Source organism: Physeter macrocephalus, chromosome 12 (assembly GCF_002837175.3).
Source record: "Physeter macrocephalus isolate SW-GA chromosome 12, ASM283717v5, whole genome shotgun sequence".
Classification (NCBI taxonomy): domain Eukaryota; kingdom Metazoa; phylum Chordata; class Mammalia; order Artiodactyla; family Physeteridae; genus Physeter; species Physeter macrocephalus.
Genome location: NC_041225.1, coordinates 31,977,250 through 31,997,451, shown reverse-complemented (window position 1 = coordinate 31,997,451; position 20,202 = coordinate 31,977,250). Strand labels below are relative to the sequence as shown.

The 20,202-nt window shown below is 46.5% G+C and overlaps 2 protein-coding genes across 6 annotated transcripts in view; one reads left to right on the top strand and one right to left on the bottom strand.

The window, feature by feature from the left end:
* CPSF3 (cleavage and polyadenylation specific factor 3) overlaps window positions 1–6,798 on the bottom strand; it is a 45,457-nt gene extending 38,659 nt beyond the window's left edge. Inside the window, exons 1-3 of the mRNA XM_024118755.3 lie at window positions 6,624–6,798; window positions 1,613–1,676; window positions 381–478 (exon numbers count right to left, since the gene is read on the bottom strand). Coding sequence (XP_023974523.1) covers window positions 381–478; window positions 1,613–1,676; window positions 6,624–6,673 — 212 coding nt within the window. The 5' untranslated portion in view covers window positions 6,674–6,798. The remainder of the gene's footprint in view (window positions 1–380; window positions 479–1,612; window positions 1,677–6,623) is intronic.
* A 105-nt stretch (window positions 6,799–6,903) lies between these two features.
* Window positions 6,904–19,562, top strand: ITGB1BP1 (integrin subunit beta 1 binding protein 1). Of its 5 annotated transcripts, XM_024118944.3 has the most exons (7): window positions 6,904–7,034; window positions 11,734–11,838; window positions 14,528–14,606; window positions 15,924–16,060; window positions 17,994–18,086; window positions 18,647–18,796; window positions 19,299–19,560. In XM_024118944.3, exons 2-7 carry the CDS (start codon window positions 11,767–11,769, stop codon window positions 19,368–19,370), a joined length of 603 nt encoding a protein of 200 aa, XP_023974712.1. In that variant the 5' UTR covers window positions 6,904–7,034; window positions 11,734–11,766; the 3' UTR covers window positions 19,371–19,560. The 5 variants fall into 5 exon arrangements, with proteins under 5 accessions (XP_023974712.1, XP_054945013.1, XP_023974710.1 ...); XM_055089038.1 differs by lacking the exon at window positions 17,994–18,086 and having other exon boundaries at window positions 19,299–19,562; XM_024118942.2 differs by lacking the exon at window positions 19,299–19,560 and having other exon boundaries at window positions 18,647–18,901.
* Window positions 19,563–20,202: the final 640 nt, after the last annotated feature.

Genomic DNA, 20,202 nt, shown 5'->3' with positions numbered 1-20,202 from the left:
CTAAAATTATAACAAGCGCTTTAGTCGTATAAAGTTGAAACATGTCACTGTTTATATGTGAAGTTCCCACAGAACAATGTGACAACACAGTGGCCTCAGGAGATATTCTGCAAAAGAGCTTTCTTGGTCTTAAGTTTCACAAGGATCCAAGGCACATGTTACCTTCTTCTCACTCTAGAGATGGGAAAGTAAGTTTTTCATAGTAACCTTCTCTCACCTTTGAGGATGATATGGTGTGTTGTCTTAGACTTAGATGTCTGCAATATAATTCCTAGTAGAAAATACTCTTAAAACACCAGAATCTTAAAATCTGGCAAAGAATGATCTTTACAGTAAAAGTCCTTGAAAAACAGTGTCCTTAATAAAGAAAAAAACCTTACTGACTAATTAGTAGGAGATCAATCTCAGCTGGGTCAATTAAATCGATGTAAGGAAGAGCATCCATTCCTTCTAGGCCTGGGTGGATCCCACAGTCCAACTGAAAGAAATGGAAAAAAAGATCATCATCTCCTCCACATTATATTAAAATTCATTCAACAAACAGACAATAATTACAACTGATCCATCACATCATACATAATCAGGATGGACTCTATACATGTGGGAAGCGTTTGGAATGCAATTCTTATTAAATGGGCAAATACACCATTAACTTTAACTTTCCAAACAAATTTAACTGTAGCTCGCATTTAGAGTCACAGGACACAAATACAAGACATCTTCTTTCCAGCTACTTTTTGTAGGCACTATAACAACGAATGAACTCTTTTTCAAGAACTTTAATATCAGAGATGGTGAACATTTTTAAAGTTTATAGATTCACTACTACCAGATGCGACTATTGTGAGAAGACAATGATTAGAAACTGGAAACTTCCCTGATCAGGGCAATTTAAGTATTAGAAGGCAAAATCTGAAGAGTCATGAATGGGTTATATCCTCATTTTGGTCATATCCTATCAATTAATACAATAAATGACTAAAGAGACGACCGTGTCTGCCATACGCCCGTTCTTTTAAGAGTGCGAGAAACAGAGGAATGGGACCAAAAGACCATGATAAGCCACTGCACCGCCTTCCTAACGAGGACCACAGAGACCATCTCTTCTGGTCCCTCCACCTCTCAGTCAAGGAAATGGGCTGAGAGGAGAGACTGACTTGCCCAAGGCCAGGTGTCCTAGTGCTAACTTAGGTACCTAAGCTGCCAGACCAGGGCCCTACTGTCACACTGCACGGGGCTGGCTGGAGCTCTGCATGTGTTCAGGTGGCCAGTTTCTTGGGCTCTCCCACTGGGGGTGGGGCAGTTAGGTTGGCCAGACCTTCAGGAACGGAGGAGGGACTTTGAAGATATAAAAGATCGGAGATCCAGTGACAATTTTACAGTCTTAGAATATATTTTCTCAGTTTACTTAATGTTTTGTCAAATTACTAAGTGGAAGGTGTACTAGTTTTCCACATTAACGTTTTACACAGATGACCTATACCAACTATGACATTATTCTGGGAGCTAAACAGATAACTACTGAACTAGAAAAAACTACCGAACTAGAAAAGACCTAACACCCGAGGCAGACAGGAACATACTGTTAACCGGACTACAAAATAATAATTACCATTATTTTTCTTCCTTTGAACTCCAGAATAATACATGATCTTCCCACTTCTTGCCCAGCTCCACTGTAAACATTCAAGGGAAGAAATAAAAATGACTGAAAAACAATCAAAATAAAGCCCAATAAATTCAAAAGTTTTTACAACTTAAACTATGTTCCATCTGATGCCACCAGTCACTTGAGGCAGATAAAAGTTCCACAAAATTACAAAGATAGCAAAGAACAGCGTCAATGTGGGAAAAGATGAAAAGTGACCTTTGGGAGTTCAGGGATCTTTCAGTTGTTAAAATTGTGAGAGAAGCTGGTATAGATCTGAGAAGTCCAAAGGTTAAATCCAACCTTCTGAATGTCAGGTTAAATTGTGATGTATTCAACATGTAAACTAGCAGTGATTCAGATTATTTAAAAAGACTTTTTTTTTTTTTTGCGGTACGCGGGCCTCTCACTGTTGTGGCCTCTCCCGTTGCAGAGCACAGGCTCCGGACGCGCAGGCTCAGCGGCCATGGCTCACGCGCCCAGCCGCTCCGCGGCATGTGGGATCCTCCCGGACCGGGGCACGAACCCGTGTCCCCTGCATCGGCAGGCGGACTCCCAACCACTGCGCCACCAGAGAAGCCCTATTTAATAAGACTTTTGAATTAGCACTTAAGTAAAAACCCATAAGCACTTAAAAATTCTTTCATTTTCTTTAAGATGATAATATGCAGTTACCAAAGAGCTTAAATTTAAATAGACTTATCTTATTCATACCTGTGAATCTCATTCCCTTTTCCTTCTACTTTCTGTTGTTTCAGTATATTTGATACCAAGTACTTCAAACTAATTTCCTTTCTTCTTAAATTAATGAAACAGCCTTACTTTCCAATTCCCGTAAGACTTGAAGTTAAACTTTGCCTGCTTTTCCAATCCCTCCCCTTCTCTGACTGCCTCTCCCCAACCATTCTAGCTCATGATTCACCCACTCATTCAAGACCAAGCAGCTTTTTGTGTGTGTGTGTGGCTGCACCGTGAGGCTTTCGGGATCTTAGTTCCCTGACCAGGGATTGAACCCGGGGTCACGGCAGTGGAAGCACAGAGTCCTAACCACTGGCAGCTTCTATTTGCCAAGCACTGTATTAAGTGCCTAGAATATGGAAAGGCCTAATACCAAGACCCTGAGCTCAAGGAACGCATAGGCTACTAGGAGACAGACATGAGATGGATGCATCCTCAAACTGAGATCCTACTTCAGAGCAGGACAAAGAAAATCAGACCACCACAGTGCTACTGTGAATTCCTGGCCTTCCACTTTAACTGGCCCTCTGCGCTCCCTCTTAAGTGTCCCTAGCTCAGTTTTCTCTCAGTTAGTGTGGTAACTATTTCAACCTTTCTCCCCGTTCCTAAATTTTCCAGCCCTCTATCCTAACTCTTCACTCGAGGCATGGCTTTCTCTGCATCAAAAAATTGTACAGTTCAGCTGTCAATTTCCTCAACTTACCAACCCACCCACATCTTTCTCTCCTTCCAGTTCTCCTGCAACAGAGAACAGACCTCTCTCTCTAAGGCTAATCCTTTCACCATGGCTCTACACTCTGCACACTCTCTCCTTCTGAGAAACCGACCCCTGCCTGCTACATCATTGACTTTTCCCTCACCAGCCGCATTTAAACATACCACAGTCACGCTAATACCCAAATGAAAATCCCTTAATTCTAATCTCCTTTAGTCTCCCCGCCCGCTTCCTAAAAGCTGCGTACACTCTCTGCCTCTATTTCCTCACCTCCACTCACTCAACTCACCGCAATCTGGCTTTTTACCAACCGTTCTTCTGAAACTCTCCCTGCAGAACAGCTCTTTGTTGCTAAGTGCAAACAGCCCCTTTCCGTTCTTATCTCACTGTTATCCCGGCAGCACGTCATCTCTCCTGCTCCGTCCCTCTCCGACTTCACGCTTTTCATCCTGTCCTACGGGTTTTCCGCCTTAGCTCCCTTTGCTGAGCTGCCTCTGCCCATGCGTCAAATGCTGTTATTCCAAGGGTTCTCTCCTTGGTCGTCTTCTCAGTCTTCCTGATCTTCATTCTCACATTTTTAACATGCTGAGGACTTCCACATTTGTATTTATAGCCAGATTGTCCTCCTGAATTCCAGACCTCTAACACCTGGCGTTGGTATCTCTCCTGGGACATCTCACAGGCAACTTATACTCAAATATGCCAAACAAGTTTGCACCTCAGGTCCCTTGCCCTTGCTCTTCTTTCTTTCTGGAATGCTCTGCCCTCAGATATTGACATAATTGGCTCCTGTGTATCATTTGGGTCTCAGTTCAAATGTCACCCCCTCATCTGCCGTTCACAACATTCTATAATAACACTTAAAACTACATGAAGTTATTGTATCTACTTCTCTATGGCTTTTCTAACTATTAAAATGAGAGTTCCATAACAGCAGAGACGTTGTCTATTTCATTCACCGATGTATAGCTAGCTACACTGCCTGACATGCAGTAAACCTCAAGAAATACCTATTGTGGGAATTCCCTGGTGGTCCAGTGGTTAGGACTCTGTGCTTTCACTACGGAGGGCACAGGTGCAATCTCAGGTCGGGGAACTAACATCCCACAAGCCGCAGCGAGGCCAGGAAAAAAAAAAAAGAAGAATTAAAGAAATACCTATTGAATGAGTAAAAACTCCCAAATTATGAACCTTGGAAACGTTATGCTAAGTGAAAGAAGCTGGTAACAAAAGGTTACATATTGTAACCCATTTATATGAAATGTCCAAAACAAGATAATCTGTAGAAATGGAAAGTAGATTAGTGGTGGCCTAGGGCTGGGGAAGTTGGAGGTAAATGGATATATAAGGGCTTCTTTTCGGAATGATGAAAATGTTCTGGAATTAGACGGGGGTGATAGCTGTAAAACTCTGTATATATTAAAACCCATTGAACTGTACACTTTAAATGAGTGTGCTGATGTAAATTCAATCTCAATAAGGTTGTTATAAAACAATAAAACTCCCAAATTTACCCCAGACCTGCCCCATCTCCTGTACTCCTGGAGTGAATAACACACCACTTACCAGCTGTCCTACCTGGGAGTCCGTGTCATCCTAACACTCCTCTCTGCACCGCCTTTTCCCCAACAACGGCCCCTTACAATACATCTGACCGGTTACAAAGTTCTAAAGATTTCACTTCTTTACTCTCTCAAACCTCTCTCTGTCCAATCCACTGCTGCTCATTTCACTCATTCCCAGCTCTCACTGCTTCATCACTTGGTTTATTTCAGAATCATCCCACTGGATTCTCTCCACTTAATCCACCCTTTTTTTTTTTTTTTTGGCCATACCACGCGGCATGAGGGATCTTAGCTCCTCCAACCAGGGTTGGAGCCTGTGTCCCCTGCCGTGGAAGCTCGGAGTCTTAACCGCTGGACTGCCAGGGAAGTCCCCTGATCCACCCTTTTATTCATTTGCTACACTGCTGCCAGGAGCATCTTCGATCTTCCTAAAACATAATTTCCACCACATCCCATCCTTGCTTAAGATCCCTTCCTTGGCTTTCTATAACTGGCGATAAAGATCCCAAATCCTTACACAATGTCCTTCATAAGCTGGACCCTGACAGCCTCTACCATCTCACCTGCTAATCTTCTAGCCGCAGCCATGGGGAGACTGGCCACAAACAGAGCCCTCTCATTTTCACACGCGCCACTTCCTCGGCCTGGAGCATCCTTGCCCCCACTTCAGCAGTCTTTAATTCCTACTCATTCTTTAGGCCTCAGCTCGTATCATAATTTCCAGGATGCATGAGGTGGCATTCTCCTCTCTGCTGGAAATCACTTTTGCACTCTCACGGCCTTAGTGCAATGCCTATCTGTACTCTTACAGCAGTCACCATTGACTGAGCACCTACCGTGAGCTTTACTCTGCACAGTTAAGTACTGCTGTACTATTTCCACATGAGGAAATGGGTTCAGTGAGGTTGCTGTCCTAGCAATCGATAGTGTACAGATAGGACTTCAGGTCTGACTCCAAAGTGACGGTCTGCTATTCCTCCAAACTATCTTTCCAGTACTTTTCATGAGGCGCTGCAGCTCCCTCCAAAAGGGTGAATCCAGTTAACTCAGCCCTCTGTCTTATTTGTATCCCTAGTGCCCGGTGTGGCCTTGACACTTGCTCAGTGTTTGCTGAGCACAGGAAGAGAGGACAGGTGTGAACTGAGCAGCGGCAACTTGGGTTACGTCCCCAGTAGGTGCTCAAGGAGTCCTTACGAAATGAACATGTAAAGGAAATACTTTCTGCCTTTTGGAAAAGGCACGTTTTCATGTGGTGCTGACTCATGTCTAACAGTGAGCATGTTTGTGGATTTTAGCTGCTCATTTACAGAATAAGTTCCTCCACATTTATATTTCCCTTTCTAAGCAGCATTCCAGATCTGTAAGGTGCTTCTCTGACAGAAGGCCACTTCCAGTGAAAGGCCAGCCCTCTCCTGGTCAGTCAGGGGCTGAGATTTTGTCCTTAACACCTCGGCTTTTTCTTCCCTCCCACTTTCTACCCTCCTTATTCACCCAGAGTTGGAGCTCTGAATGGAGCTCACAGCGAGTCCCTAATTTACTTCCTTTCCCATCTCGGCAAATACCAAGTTCTGGAGGTAACAGGTTAGTTCTTCCTCGCACTGCCACAGCCTTATCCAGGTCCTCCTCTCATCCTGCCATCCTCGGCGTCACCGGTTCCCTCAGAGCTTGCCACTCTTTGGCGAACAAGAAAGCGCCCAGCGGCCCCACAGACCTTCTTTCCCCGCGCCCCAACTCCACATACTCTCCTCCCTTGGAAAAAGCAAAATCCCACTAAACCAAGCAGGCCCCTTCCGATCCACAGTTCTCCAAAGCCCTGCATCCGGAGGCCTGGCCCGCAACTGCGGACCAAGGGCCGACTGCAGAGGCGCGCCGGCTGCGGCCGACTGAGGAGGCCAACCACCCGGTACCCTCCTCGCCTCACAACCCGTGGCTTCATTCCCTCTCGCTGGTCCCTTACAGGGGTCGGATCAGCAGCTGGTCACTCTCCTCTGCGGGAATCGCAGACATCTGCAAACGGGGACGAGGAACAGGTTGCAGGAGGCTTTCTAAGTTGGAAGAGCAGCCACAGGGAATCCAAAAGGAAGGTCTCCATCCACCGAGAGCACAACTTCCGGCGCCTGGGCGTCCGCCATCCTAGGCTCCTCCCTCTGACTTCCGGTCGTAGAACAAGAGGTGGGTCCGGGCACCGGGGGCGGGGTCAGGGCTGCGCCTGCGCGAGGCTTCGGAGGCGGGGCCGGGCGCGGCGGGGCGCGGCGGGCGGTGCCACGGGGCTGGAAAAGCAGGCGGTGGCCCTTGACCCGGAGTGGCTGCTGCGGCTCGGGCTGCCTAGGCTGTGGGTGTCTGACCCCCGACCGCAGTCGGCGTTGAGGTGAGAGCCCGGCCCTCGCCGCGCTCGGGCTGAGCCTGGCGGGGAACGCGGGTGCCGAGGGCGGCGCCGGCTGGGAGGCCCGCGGCGGGGAGGATGGGTGGGGCCGCGGGGGCCGCGGTCTCCACCGGGACCCGCCTTCCCTGGGTGGGGGACCCAGGCACCGAGGCGGCGCGGGGCCGGCGGCGGGAGCCGAGGAGCGGGCCCGGGCCTGCGGGAGGAGGCAGTGCCCCGATGCCGATTCCTGTCTGGGGTGGGACTGCAGCTCCGCTGACGACGGGTGTGGCGTGTGGCGTGTGTCTGGGTCCGGTCGGAAGGGTGATGGAGTGAGAGCATCCGCGGGGCTGCTCCCCACGCTCCTCACGTCAGGCTCTGATTTGAGGGGCGGTGGAGAGCGTTCACTTTTTGTGCGGGATCCTGTTGGTTCCTCCACGCGTCGTGGCTGTTTCCCCGCAGCGCGGGGCCGGGGTTGCGTCTGTTTTGTTTACTGTCATCCTGAGCACCGGCACGTGGCAGGCGCTCCCGACAGGAGCTGGGAGGGGTCTGGAAAGAGCTTTGGAGCCACAACTCTACCAAGGTTCCAGACTTGGCCCCATGCATTACCAGCCTGGTGGCCTCGGGCAAGCTGCTTCATCAACTTTGCGCTTTGGCTGCCTCATTGGAAAGGGGCTGTAATACTGCAACCTTGCTGGTCAGTGGAGAGGGTCAGAGGTATGTACAGATGGCATAAGGGTGTGTGTGTGTGTGAGTGTATAAAACATATCACCTAGCACTGGGTGGCAGATGGTAGGTGCTCAGGACCTGGGAGTTGTCATCTGGATGTTATCTCACAAGAAGGTTCTCCAGTTCACTAAGCATGGCCTCTGCCAGGCTGTAGCAGGCATCGGATATACAGAGCTGACCCAGCCCTGGTCTTCGATGAGCTCAGTTCTGAGTGAGATAGTTACAAGTAGACAGTAGCCGACTAATGCTAAGGTCAGGGTATAAACTCAAGCTGTGGAAGACCCATCCCGTAGCCCAACCTGGAGGCTTTCTAGAAGAGAAGCCTGAACTGAGTCTTGGAAGGTGACGGATTAGCCGAATAAATAGAAGGTGGAAGGGCATTCTAGGCAGAGGGAACGGCAGGAGCAAAGCGTGGGAACAGGGAGCAGAGCGCATGCCGAGAACCGCAAGCCAGTTTGCATTCCTTACAGATTAATTGAGTGTGAAACTGGTTGTGGACCATGAGACTAGAGGTCCACACGAGCCCGGTCGTGGAGGACCTTGTGTGTCCTGGCAAAGAGCCTGACTTCAGCCTCTAACTTTGAGGAGCCAGCAAAAGATTGTAAGCAGGTTAAATGGCATCTGACTTGAGTTTTAAAGAAATCATTTCAGCTGGAGCTTGGTGACAGATTTGAAGCGGCAAGGAGTCCAGCTGGGACTGATACCGACCAGGGTTCTTGGCCTTCCCAATCAGTAGAAATGGATAAGAGGCCGGGCCAGAAATTCAGGCCGGGCTTGACTGGGGCTCCTGGAGCGAAAACAAGTAACAGGTTCCCTTGCTCGCTACCCCCGCCCAAGAGGGGCTGAGCGGAGGGGGGCGAGCTCGTCCCTTACATGGAGTGAGGGTAAGGGTGTGTCCAGGGGTCGGGCGGAGGGGCGGCTGAGGTGTTTCGCCCACCCCCTGGCGGTGTTGAGCGCAGGGGGCACGCGCAGGACCCTGCTTTGGCTCCCGACAGACACCCTGCTTTGGCTCTTCAGAAGTGGTAGTTGGGGTTTTTTTGGTCTTTTTGTGTTTTGTCGTCCAGAATTTGCCCCAACTGCACGTGCATGCACGGAGTTATTTTTAGTTCCTTTATAGTTTCTTTGCATCTGTTACTCGAGAAGACGTTTGTCCACGTGCAGTCACTGCAGCAAAGGGTCCCAGGTCCCAGCCTGTCTCAGGACAAGGTCCCTCACCCTTGAAATATCTCCTGATGGCTTGTGAATTCCTTAAACTGCATTTTTGTGCATTTTTATGGGTTAAGGGTCCATTGCTTTCATCACATAATGAAAAAGTATTTCTATGTAGCCATAGTCTAGGATGATGCAGGAGGCCCTGTTCAGAGACGTGGATGAGGGAACTCTTCAGGTGGTATAATCAGTGCGTCTTGGACTTGACTGGATGTGAGGGCTGGAGGACAGAGAGGAGTCGGCGATTTCCTGGTTTCTACCAGAAATAAAGGAATTTACTGAAAGGGAGGGAGAGGAGCAGCTGTGGAGAGGAAGAGGATGGGTTCTGCTTTCGGCCTTTTGGCCTTTGCTGAGGCTGTGGAACAAATGACAGTATCTTCGCTCTCATTTTTATGCACGAATAATTTAGAGACAAGAATGGTTTGCTTAATTAAGAACATGCATCAAAATAGTGGCAGATATCAAAGGTTTTCATAAATTCATTTCCCCTTCAGCTCCTAGATTGATGATGGAGAGAAAGTCTTAAGGAGTTGCAAAGGCCTTGTTATGTAGTGATTTTCGAATCGTTCTGGTATTCCAGGGATTTGAAGAGCTGCTTCAGGATTTCATAACAATACTATCAAATTTTTAAAAATCATATTTAAAATTGTTATATATATATATAGTACTTATATATACTTAAAACATAATGTGCTTAAATATGCTATACACCGACATTCTAACCCATCAGATTATGGTATTTTATGCTGCCAGGTTAACCCTGTTTTGTGCAGACCTTGGAATAAGGCCCTCTTGCCTTCTCTTTCTAACTGAGAAGTATCCTGTGATGGCAGGGCTATCGTTTGCAACGAATTATCCACGGAAGCCTTCTAAGTAGGCCCCCTCTTTTTACTCTTATCCTGTGCAACTAGTTCCCTACCCAGCAGCCAGTCATCTTTCTAAAACAGAAATCTGACCATATCACCTGACTGCTTTTTTAAAACCCTCTGAGTCTTCCTGTGAAACCCAAAACAAAACCCCACCTTTCGTTGTGGCCTGCAAGGTCTCCTGTGGATCTTTCCCTCCTGTCACTCTCCCTCCTCCTCCTATTCTTAGTCTGTTGGCCTCTCACGGTCTGTGCGTCAGAGGACATCCCTCAGGACCTTGGCGCTTGCACCTTGGCGCTTGCTGTGCCCTCCACTCTCGGTGCTTCTCCTCCACGTTCATGGCTACCCCCCCTTCTCTCAGGGCTGAACTCCCCCTTCCTCAGAACATCTTTTTCTGTCTAAAATCCTCCCCCCTTCCTTTGATCACTATCTCCTTAAGTTGCTTTAGTTCCCCTCGTCGCAATTATTGTTTCCAAATAATGTGTTTTATACTTGGTTTTCCTGTTGGTCTGTCTACTCCCTCTAAAAATGAGCTCCCTGAGGTCAGGGGCTTTTTCTGTCTTATTCACTGGTGTATCCCCAGCACCTGGTAGGTGCTCTGTGGTTACTCAGGAACGAATGAATGAATCACATGTTCTCGTTACTCCACAGATGAAGCAGAAATATAGAAATAAGTTGGCTGATGGGGCTGATTAAAAAGCTTGGGCTCAGGAGTCAAGTTTTGGGTCAGTGGCCTAAGGTCAGATGATAGTGAGTGGACTTGGCGGCGGGGAGGGGGGGCCCCTCCAAATTCAGTGGGAGAAACTGTGTGTTGGAGAGGGGCATTCATTGACCACCCCGTGATTTACTCATTCTTTTCCTTCATCAGGTCCCTTGTTTTTCTAACAAGAATTGACCATGTCGGAACGAAAGGAAGCTATCTGTGCAGACTGCTGTCTGTTGAACGTTTGAAGACGATAAGATAGTGTTCAATTCTGTAGTGAGCAGGTTCCCTTGTTCCCTCTGTAGAACCAACCTTTAGGAAACATTTGTTAGGTTCTTGTATTCATAAATCCTCCTGAGAGATGGGTCACAGTCCCCTTGTCTACAGAATGCAGGTTCTAACCTATCTTCTGTAAGCCCCCTGACGGGGGGCCTAGAGCTCCAGCAGGGACCCTCAGAGAACATCTGTGTCACCAGGTTGCTGTGAGGATAAAGTGAGACAGTGTGTTTGGAAGTACTTGAACTCTGAAACATTATGCAGGCTAGTTCGTAATTTTCCAAGTGTAATATATGTGCGCCTATGAAATGTGCAAGGAGAAATGGAAAATTTTAAAAAAGAGATACATAAGCCTGCCTCTGGGAAACTTAAGGTCACCTCCTTCCCTGTGGCCTTACTGGACGAGATGAGAGGCAGCACCTGGCAATGCTTTCTCGCCAGCCTTTACTTAAAGAGAGTTGGAGACTTGAAGAAAAACGCACGTTTCCGAGGTGTATCAGTGCCTTCAGTTCTTAGCCCTGCCATTTACAGAACAGGAACCGGGGACAGTGACTTGGTTGATAAACTAATATGTCACATATTTTACTAACGTCTTGACTTGATTAAAGAGAAGGAAGGCACTTGAATATACTGGGAACTAGATGTTACTTCTGAACGGTGCTTTTCACACCTCCAGAGATGACAAGAAGGTTCCTCCCTTTCTGACTTATTGGGTTAGAATTTTGTGATTCAAAAAGAGAATAAGAATGAAAAAGAATAATACCCACATTTTGTGGTCAACGGAAAATATTTCTGTTTTAAGTAAAAGGAATACGCCGTGGAACTGGGAGGAATTGATGGTTTTTATTTATTTTTATTCCTATTATGTGTAAAGGGATTTAAAGTTGCTTTTCTCAATGTATCTAACCAACGCTTGTTCTTGCAGGGGGCGTGCCTCTGGATCGAGCTATGGTGGAAGATGTTTCGGAAAGGGAAAAAGCGACACAGCAGTAGCAGCTCCCAGAGTAGTGAAATCAGTACTAAGAGCAAGGTAGGGGTGATGGTGTGGAGGCCACAGTCATTAAGGGGTGAGAATTTTGTTTCTTCTGACCGATGCTGCGTGAAGGGTACTAACCACAGCAGACCTGCTGATGTTCTTCAAACTAGAGGTTTTTCACATTCATTTGTTTGCACTCGAGACACATTGTGCGCTTGATTTAATTTTATTTTGTTTTGGTAGATTTTCTGGAGTTCTTAACTCCGCTAACCTAGAGAGGTCAGGACTTACGAATGGTCTCATTGAAACGCTGATTTTTAAATTGTTTATATGACAGGAATTGCAGGCAGTCGGGGAGCTGGATGTCTTGAATTCTAGGATTTGAGGTGTGTGTGCAAATTATAATTCTGTTTTGTCACGGTGAGGCGAATGCCCTGATTTGAGGGTGCGGGGCCCTTCGAGTCCCAGGTGCCGGTCCACTGGGTCCACTGGGCTAGGGCTAGAGAGCCTTTTAAAGTCGTTCTCCACCCCTGTGAGCTCTCGGTGCCCAGTGCCAGGACTGGGTGAGGCAGGAGAGGAGCCCTCGGCCCACACGCACGGGTGCCCATCTCCGGGGGGCGGCGCCCTGGGTGACGACGGCCACGCTCAGGGACGGACACACGCACCACTGCCCTTCGGGAGTTTCCAGCAGACAAGGGGAGCGGTGTCGCACTGAGCTGTCAGCACCTCGCCAAAGGCACCCAAACCTGACATTTTAGGAGCCCTGTGCAGTCTCAAATGGGAAAATTAACCGTTTTCCTGTCAGGTTTCGGAACTCCGGAAGCTAGTTGAGACCCACCCCGCTGTTACCTAAGCGTGAGGACCTCAGCCTGGGAATCAGGCCCAGTTTCCTGTTTTCTAGATCAGAAAGTGCATAAAGGGAGACGTACTGACCTGCGGCTCGCAGAGTAGGACCAGAGCGCGCCGCGGTTTCTGATTCCTGAAGGAGCTGCTGCCCGCGGGCAGGTGGCGGAGGCGGGGCCAGAGAGGTGCAGGAGGGCCGCGGGCCCGGAGGGAGGTCTTACCCCCAAGTGATGGCCAGCCTCGTGCGGTGCCTAAGCAGGGCGCTGTGACTCAGATTTGTGTCCTAGGATGATGTAAGCTTCTGCTGTTATAATTCGGAGCCTCAGAAAAATAGGCCAGTCTCTCCCTTCCCGTTCTTCTGTTCTGAGGGTGGTTAGGCTCTGACAACCTGTTAGGTTTTCCTGTGCGGAGGGGTAAGACCAGAGCGCGGTTTCTGATTCCTGAAGGAGCTGCTGCCCGCGGGCAGGTGGCGGAGGCGGGGCCAGAGAGGTGCAGGAGGGCCGCGGGCCCGGAGGGAGGTCTTACCCCCAAGTGATGGCCAGCCTCGTGCGGTGCCTAAGCAGGGCGCTGTGACTCAGATTTGTGTCCTAGGATGATGTAAGCTTCTGCTGTTATAATTCGGAGCCTCAGAAAAATAGGCCAGTCTCTCCCTTCCCGTTCTTCTGTTCTGAGGGTGGTTAGGCTCTGACAACCTGTTAGGTTTTCCTGTGCGGAGGGGTAATTTGAGGCACAGAACCTCACTCTGTGACACACTTCCCAGAAGCCAGCCTGACTTTGTAACGGCATCTTAATTCCAACTCCCCTTCCCCCACCCTGACAAATATTTCCAGTTTGTCAGTACCACACAAACTGATGTTGAACTTCTGTGTGCATACAGCTCTGCTCTTATTTTATATTCCAAGAAGTGCCATTATTAAGAAAGGGAAGAAATAAGGCTTGATACATTTTTGCATTCGCCTTGATTCACTTCTTAAACATTTAAAAATTTGAGTGTACTTTTAAAATTTAATTTTGATTTGAAGTGTAAAAAAGTGATTTTTTTTTTTTGTCTTTTTTGGCCGAGCTGTGCGGCTTGCGGGATCTTAGTACCCTGACCAGGGATTGAATCTGGGCCCCGTCAGTGAAAGTGCCAAGTTCAAACCACTGGACCGCCAGAGAATTCCCAATAAGTGATTTGTTTAATCAAAAGTTTTTACTGTTATTTCTAAAAAATGAAGCACATCGAGAGTATGATGCTGTAGAACAAACTATATTAACATGTATGATTCTTTTTGCTTAATTTTGCTTAACAGATTTGTTGGTTTTTCTTTGTAATTCACATTGCAGTTATGCTCTGGTCCGCCAGTCGGCCTGTGTTTACCTGTTGTAGGCCAGGTAGTAGTTGGAGTCATTGCAGATGCTGGAGACGTAGATTAGAGATCTGGGGTATTTACTAGATGTAACCTTGGGTAAATCACTTCACCTCTCTGTGTCTCTCCGCTCCTTTACTAAACAGGATAACATTAACTCCCTGCCTGCTTTCTGCACAGGGTTCTTTTGGGGTTCTTTGGAACTATTACAAAAGCAAGGTGTAGGTTTTCACATATGACATAAATAACAGGTATCTTATAAGGAGACACAGGTAGTGGCTCTGATTTAAACCGGGAGCGTTGGCCTCACGTTTATCCAGTATTGTGTGACGGGGAGAGCAGTTGGGGCTGTCTTTTCTTTTGGAAGTTTGCTAAGGAATCTGTCTTTAGAAAAGTCTGTCACCGTCCACCTACCTGAATAATTGACCTGATTTTATATGTGTTAATTCAACTATAATAAATAAGTCATTTCAACGTTTGGTAGAGAACTTGAGAGAAGATAGTGCTTCTAATCGCGTTCACAATTCTTCTGTTGGTTTGTTATTTCTCAGTCTGTAGACTCCAGCCTTGGGGGGCTTTCTCGATCCAGCACCGTGGCGAGCCTCGATACCGATTCCACCAAGAGCTCAGGTACGGAGGGCGGATCATTTTGGCGAAGGCTTCTAACTGATGCTTGTGGAGGTTTGCCAGAGTAGCACAAGGAGTCCTTGAGCGTTTGGGGTTTCCTTCCTCTGCTCTGCCAGAGATGGTCCAAGATCTGGTGGAACGCGGGTTGGGGTGGGGCGGGGGGTGAGAGCTGCTGCCTTGGAGCAAACTGCTCTTAATGGTCGCGGAGCAAAAACTTGTGGAAGACTTCGTGGTGACGGTTCAGAAGTGTCAGAATAGCTTTGTAAGAAATGGGCTGGCCGATTGTGAATTATTTTGGAATGACATTGTTCGCGGGGGGGTAAGACAACGTCCTGCTGATTAAAGAGATTAAAGAGCTGCTTACAGCTCGTTAACATCAGGAGCATATGCGGTAATGAGGGGAGCATCTGTCACAGGCCCTTGAAAACATTTATGCGCCTTCCAAAAGGAGCAGCTCTTCAGAAATCAAAAGGTGGTTGTTGACCCACGTGCTAGCTGGGGTCTGATTGGAAACCTACTACAGTCATTTTCTTGTATAAAGTCCTTCCACTTTTCCTTTCGCAATCATAGGCGACTCGATCCATAAAAGGTGGTAGGAGTGGGAGAGAAGATGTAAAAGGGAATATAGTAGCATAAGGTCTATGGTCTTTACTTCCAGATGCTTTAAAACATTAAAAATGTGGGCATCTTTTTATTACATACACATAATCTAAAAGTGACCACGGAGTGTTCCTTTACTATTGCAGACGTTGTAAAATCCTTTGTGGTACTTTTGTACTGGCTGGATTTTATGGCACACACAGTTCTTCACCTATTACCATGTGTTTTGTAAGGGACTTCCTGTCTGGCGTTATTCCATCTACATTGAAAAAAAAAAAAATTTCTGGTCTTTTCTGACTGAATGGGAGAGGTAGATCAGGTTTCCTGAATCAGGAAAGAAAGCTAAAAGTGAAAGGTAAAAAGGAGAAGAAACCAAAAAAATAATTAAATGTCATATGCATTACGAAGGTACTCAATCATTGCCAAGTTGACAATTTAGTTTTCTTCTTTTTGAAGAAGAAATGAAGCATAGTAATAATTTATTCCTTTTGAGATTTTTATATACTTAGTACATTGTGAGTCACTGAGGAAAAGGTTAGTGAAATGTTTAGTTCTTTCCCATGACATCAAAAAGTTTGCATTTAAAATTTTTTAATTTTTATTAAAGGTTGACTTCTGATGACACCGTCTGTTTCCTGGCTGGGGAGAGGTTGAGCATACCCTGTAATGCAGCTATTTCTTTTGAAGTCTTACTCTTACAATTTTTCCTTTCACCTTTAGGACAAAGCAACAGTAATTCAGATACCTGTGCAGAATTTCGAATAAAATATGTTGGTGCCATTGAGAAACTGAAACTCTCCGAGGGAAAAAGTCTCGAAGGGCCACTAGACCTGATAAATTATATAGATGTCGCCCAGGTAAAAAAAAAAAAAAAAAAAAAAAGTTCAATTTTCTCAGATTCCAGAGTGAACTCATGGCTTTGGAGAAAGACAGCACTCCTCCAGGTCTCCTCACTGCTTCTCCTGAAGCCGTGCTTTTATCACTGTTACGTTGTTACTGAGGGCTGGGGTCAGAGGAGGTACAGGGCACCTTGTATACCGGGTCGAAGAGGAACACGGGGACACAGTCCCTTCCTTCAGACAGTGCTTTTCACTTTTTCTGGGGCTGACTGAAAAAGTCCCCTTGTTTAAATGGGGAGCCGAGTACGGTGGCTGGGTACACACCACAAGCTTATCTCTAAAACAGTCTGGCCAGTCGTACTGTATCTCCGTTGAACTAGGTTCAGCTCTTTGAATAATCTAATTCATAGTGGTGTTGACCTACCATATCTACTTATTCATACCCTGTTTCCAACAAGAACTGAGGTAAGTTTCAAAAATATATTCTGGTCAAGAAGATAAAAAAATAAATCACCACGAAGGAAAATTTAGTGTGACAATTAAGACAAATCAAGGTGTGAGGTTTGTGCCTAAAGTATTGTAAGGTCCGTACCCTTACCAGTGATGGGAGTGGATGAGCCAGAAGACTGACTTAATACTGTCAACAGTTAGTAACTTGCTTCCCAAGTTTCTAGAAGATGGAATTGCTTGTCTGTGTTCATTAACAAAGGGATATTACTGCAATGGAAAGACTCCCTTATCAATTTATAGAGTGCTGGTTACTATTAAGAGTATGTAGTCTCTTAACTCATGGAGATGGGATCCTTAAGTATACTGTTTCCTGTCCTCATGAAAGTGAAGGAAGTCTCCGGTGTCTCAGGGGAAATCAGCTGATCTAATCTGCCATTTAACAGACAACTGTTGGTAGTCTGGGCAAACACAATTATCCCAGCCTTTAGTTTGAAATATAAAGTCATTCCAACGTGCAAGCAACAACTAATCTAAGTAAAATATTCTACTGAAAGATTGCTAATAATGTTTTCTCCCAAAAGTACACTAGGATTTTCATTCTGACAAGGACTGCTCATTTTCTCACATCACTGTAGAAATGGGGCTTATCAATTCCATTATTGACGATAGCATTGGTATTATCCCATCTGTTGATTCTTGGAATTGATTTAACCTGCTGTGAGAAATGATTGGCAAGAGTTGACTCTTGCATGTGAGGACCCAAGAATTAAGGTAGGTGGACATGGCTCATTTACCATAATCTCTTTAGCGCAGGCAAATGGTTCCACAGAAACATTGACCGTATGGAATATCTACTGATTGCCAGCAATATCGTATTTATTTTAGAGAAGGCAAGTTAGGCATACTTAACAGATAAAACTGGACCATCTGCTAGGGAAACCATCCGGCATTATCTGCTGTTTTACTTGTTTCTGAATAGCTCAAAATACTGGTTGATATTTTTGAGAGCCGAGTAACCATTCTTCAAGCAGCGTTTACTTGTCCAAAGCCCTGGGGCGCTGGGAATACCAGACATATCCAACACCCGGGTAAGATGTAAAGCAGCTGAGAAAAATGGCTCTTGCGGCATGTTACCTATCATTTAATGTGCTGACATGAGTATAAACTTGGAGTAAAGGGCCTTAATTTTTCTAATGTTTCTAATGTAAATATTTATTTAAGCCTCGCTGGGATCTGTGAGGAGTATCAGTTTGTAACTGGGGTTAATGGTAAGCATGGGATACATGGATCTGAGTTTTGGTCAAATTTGCAGACTGTAAAACAGGTGGGGGGATATTTCTTCTGCCTCTTTGGAGAGAAATTCCTGCTGGGCTGTGTATGCCCCACATTCTTTAAAGGGTTTGGGTTTGTGATGGCCAGATGCTAAAACTGACTAATCAGAATTAGGAATGAAACATAATTTTTAAAAACGTGTATTATGTAATTTATTTTTACTTTAAAGCAAGATGGAAAGTTGCCTTTTGTTCCTCTGGAGGAAGAATTTATTATGGGAGTTTCCAAGTATGGTATAAAAGTATCCACGTCAGATCAGTATGTAAGTAATTTAATTAAGGGGGAAAATGTGTTTTAGGTGTTGGGGGGTTCAGGCCGGGAAGGGCCCTCTTATAGTTAGGGCTGCTTCTGTTTGCAGAGTGGTTGCTTTGTAAACATTTCTGGCACCTGGTCTTAAAAGTGACCAACTTCCTAGGGTAAATGAATAGGGGCTTTCGCTTCTGTGTGTGTAGGGCCCAAGCCAATCCCCTCCCCTCCCCCGGCTGGTCCCTAATGCATTTTCAGCTTAGGACCCCATGCCAGTTCAGAGCAGGCATCAGCTTGGAAGCTGGGCATAGAGGATGACATCGTGAACTTAGATCATCTCACTCCTTCTTCCTAGAACTTAAGTAGGAAGGTATGATCCTAAAGGCAAATTGGCCCATAACTGAGCATCCTAGGATGTCCCTCTGGGTGAAAAACCTGTAAAACGACTTTCTGCCCGATCCATGGATGGATAGGCTCGGTTTAAAACCTCATGATAAATTCTGCACAGGAAAATGCGTTATAAGGATAGAGAAACATGTAAAATAGCGTGGTCTTTCTTTTCTCTGATTTCTGCAGGATGTTTTGCATCGGCATGCTCTATATTTAATCATCCGGATGGTGTGTTATGATGACGGTCTGGGGGCAGGAAAAAGCTTATTGGCTCTGAAGACCACAGATGCGAGCCACGAAGAATACAGCCTGTGGGTTTACCAGTGCCACAGCCTGGTGAGGTTTTCAGTCTCCTTGGTTGTCAGTCTAGTAAGTCATCAAACAAAGTGGCAAAACCAGAGACTGTTTAGTCTTTTCAGAGGCTGAAGAGATGCTCTCTGCCATGTGCCTAGCAAACACCTGGCAGAACAGGAGAAATGAGTTTATCAATCAGTCAGGCCCCAGGTCAGCCGGGCCAGACCTCCTGCAGGCTGTGAGCTGTTTGTTAGGCCAGGAGCAGATGTAAAGCTGGTGAGGGAAAGCGTGTGTCCTCCAGGGCAGAGCCCTGCCTTTCCGTACCTTGTTGTTCTGACTCGTGAGGGTCCCCGCCAAAGTCCACGGGGTCCTGTTACCGCGTGCAGTTCCTGAACGGGCACAGGAACATGGTGACCCAGGCAGGCCGTGTCCGGGGCTTTCCAAAACTGGTAACGTGTAGGTTTAGGAGAGGCGTTAGGAGGGTCACGTTTACTTCGGGAAGAGATTTATGAACTCTCTTACTGTATCTTTTCACTTAACGTAGGAACAAGCACAAGCAATCTGCAAAGTTTTATCCACCGCATTTGACTCTGTATTGACATCGGAGAAACCCTGAATTCTGCAATCAAGGGGAAGTAGACCTCATGTGCAAGTTCAGCTGTTTTCAATCTGCGGTGTTGTTGAACTATTTTGGAAATATGAGCGATCCTTTGCTCTAGATTTTCTGAAGAAACGCAATATATAAAATATCAGTCGTTTGTTTTTCTATTAAAATGTGTCTTATTTAACAGTGAGTTGGGCTTCCCTGGTGGCGCAGTTGTTGCGCGTCCGCCTGCCGATGTAGGGCAACCGGGTTCGCGCCCCGGTCTGGGAGGATCCCACATGCCGCGGAGCGGCTGGGCCCGTGAGCCATGGCCGCTGGGCCTGCGCGTCCGGAGCCTGTGCTCCGCAACGGGAGAGGCCGCAACAGAGGGAGGCCCGCATACCACAAAAAAAAAACAAAAAAACAAAAAAACAAAAAAAAACAGTGAGTTAAGTCTTAATGAAGTTACCTACCTACTGGGACTAAAAAAGCAACGTCATTTGTCGCTTTTAAACACAAATAAGCTTAATAACCTTTATGTGTCACAGAAGTGCCCTCGGTGATGAATGAACATGGAGAACTTTCTGAGGACGACCAACGCCGTCTGTCCTGCAGCACTGGCCGGGACGTGCTGGTTTCAAACGGTGACACTGCCAACTCAAGTCACAAAGAGTAAAACTTTAATAAAAGTGTACTGTCAGGATAACATGCTGGTAAAACACAGTAATCATCTTCAGGGTAATTAGAAATCGTAAAACCTTCAAAGATTACTGCTCACGTTAAAAGTCACACACTGTAAAGAATCTCAAGTTCAGGGCTTCCCTGGTGGCGCGGTGGTTGAGAGTCCGCCTGCCGACGCAGGGGA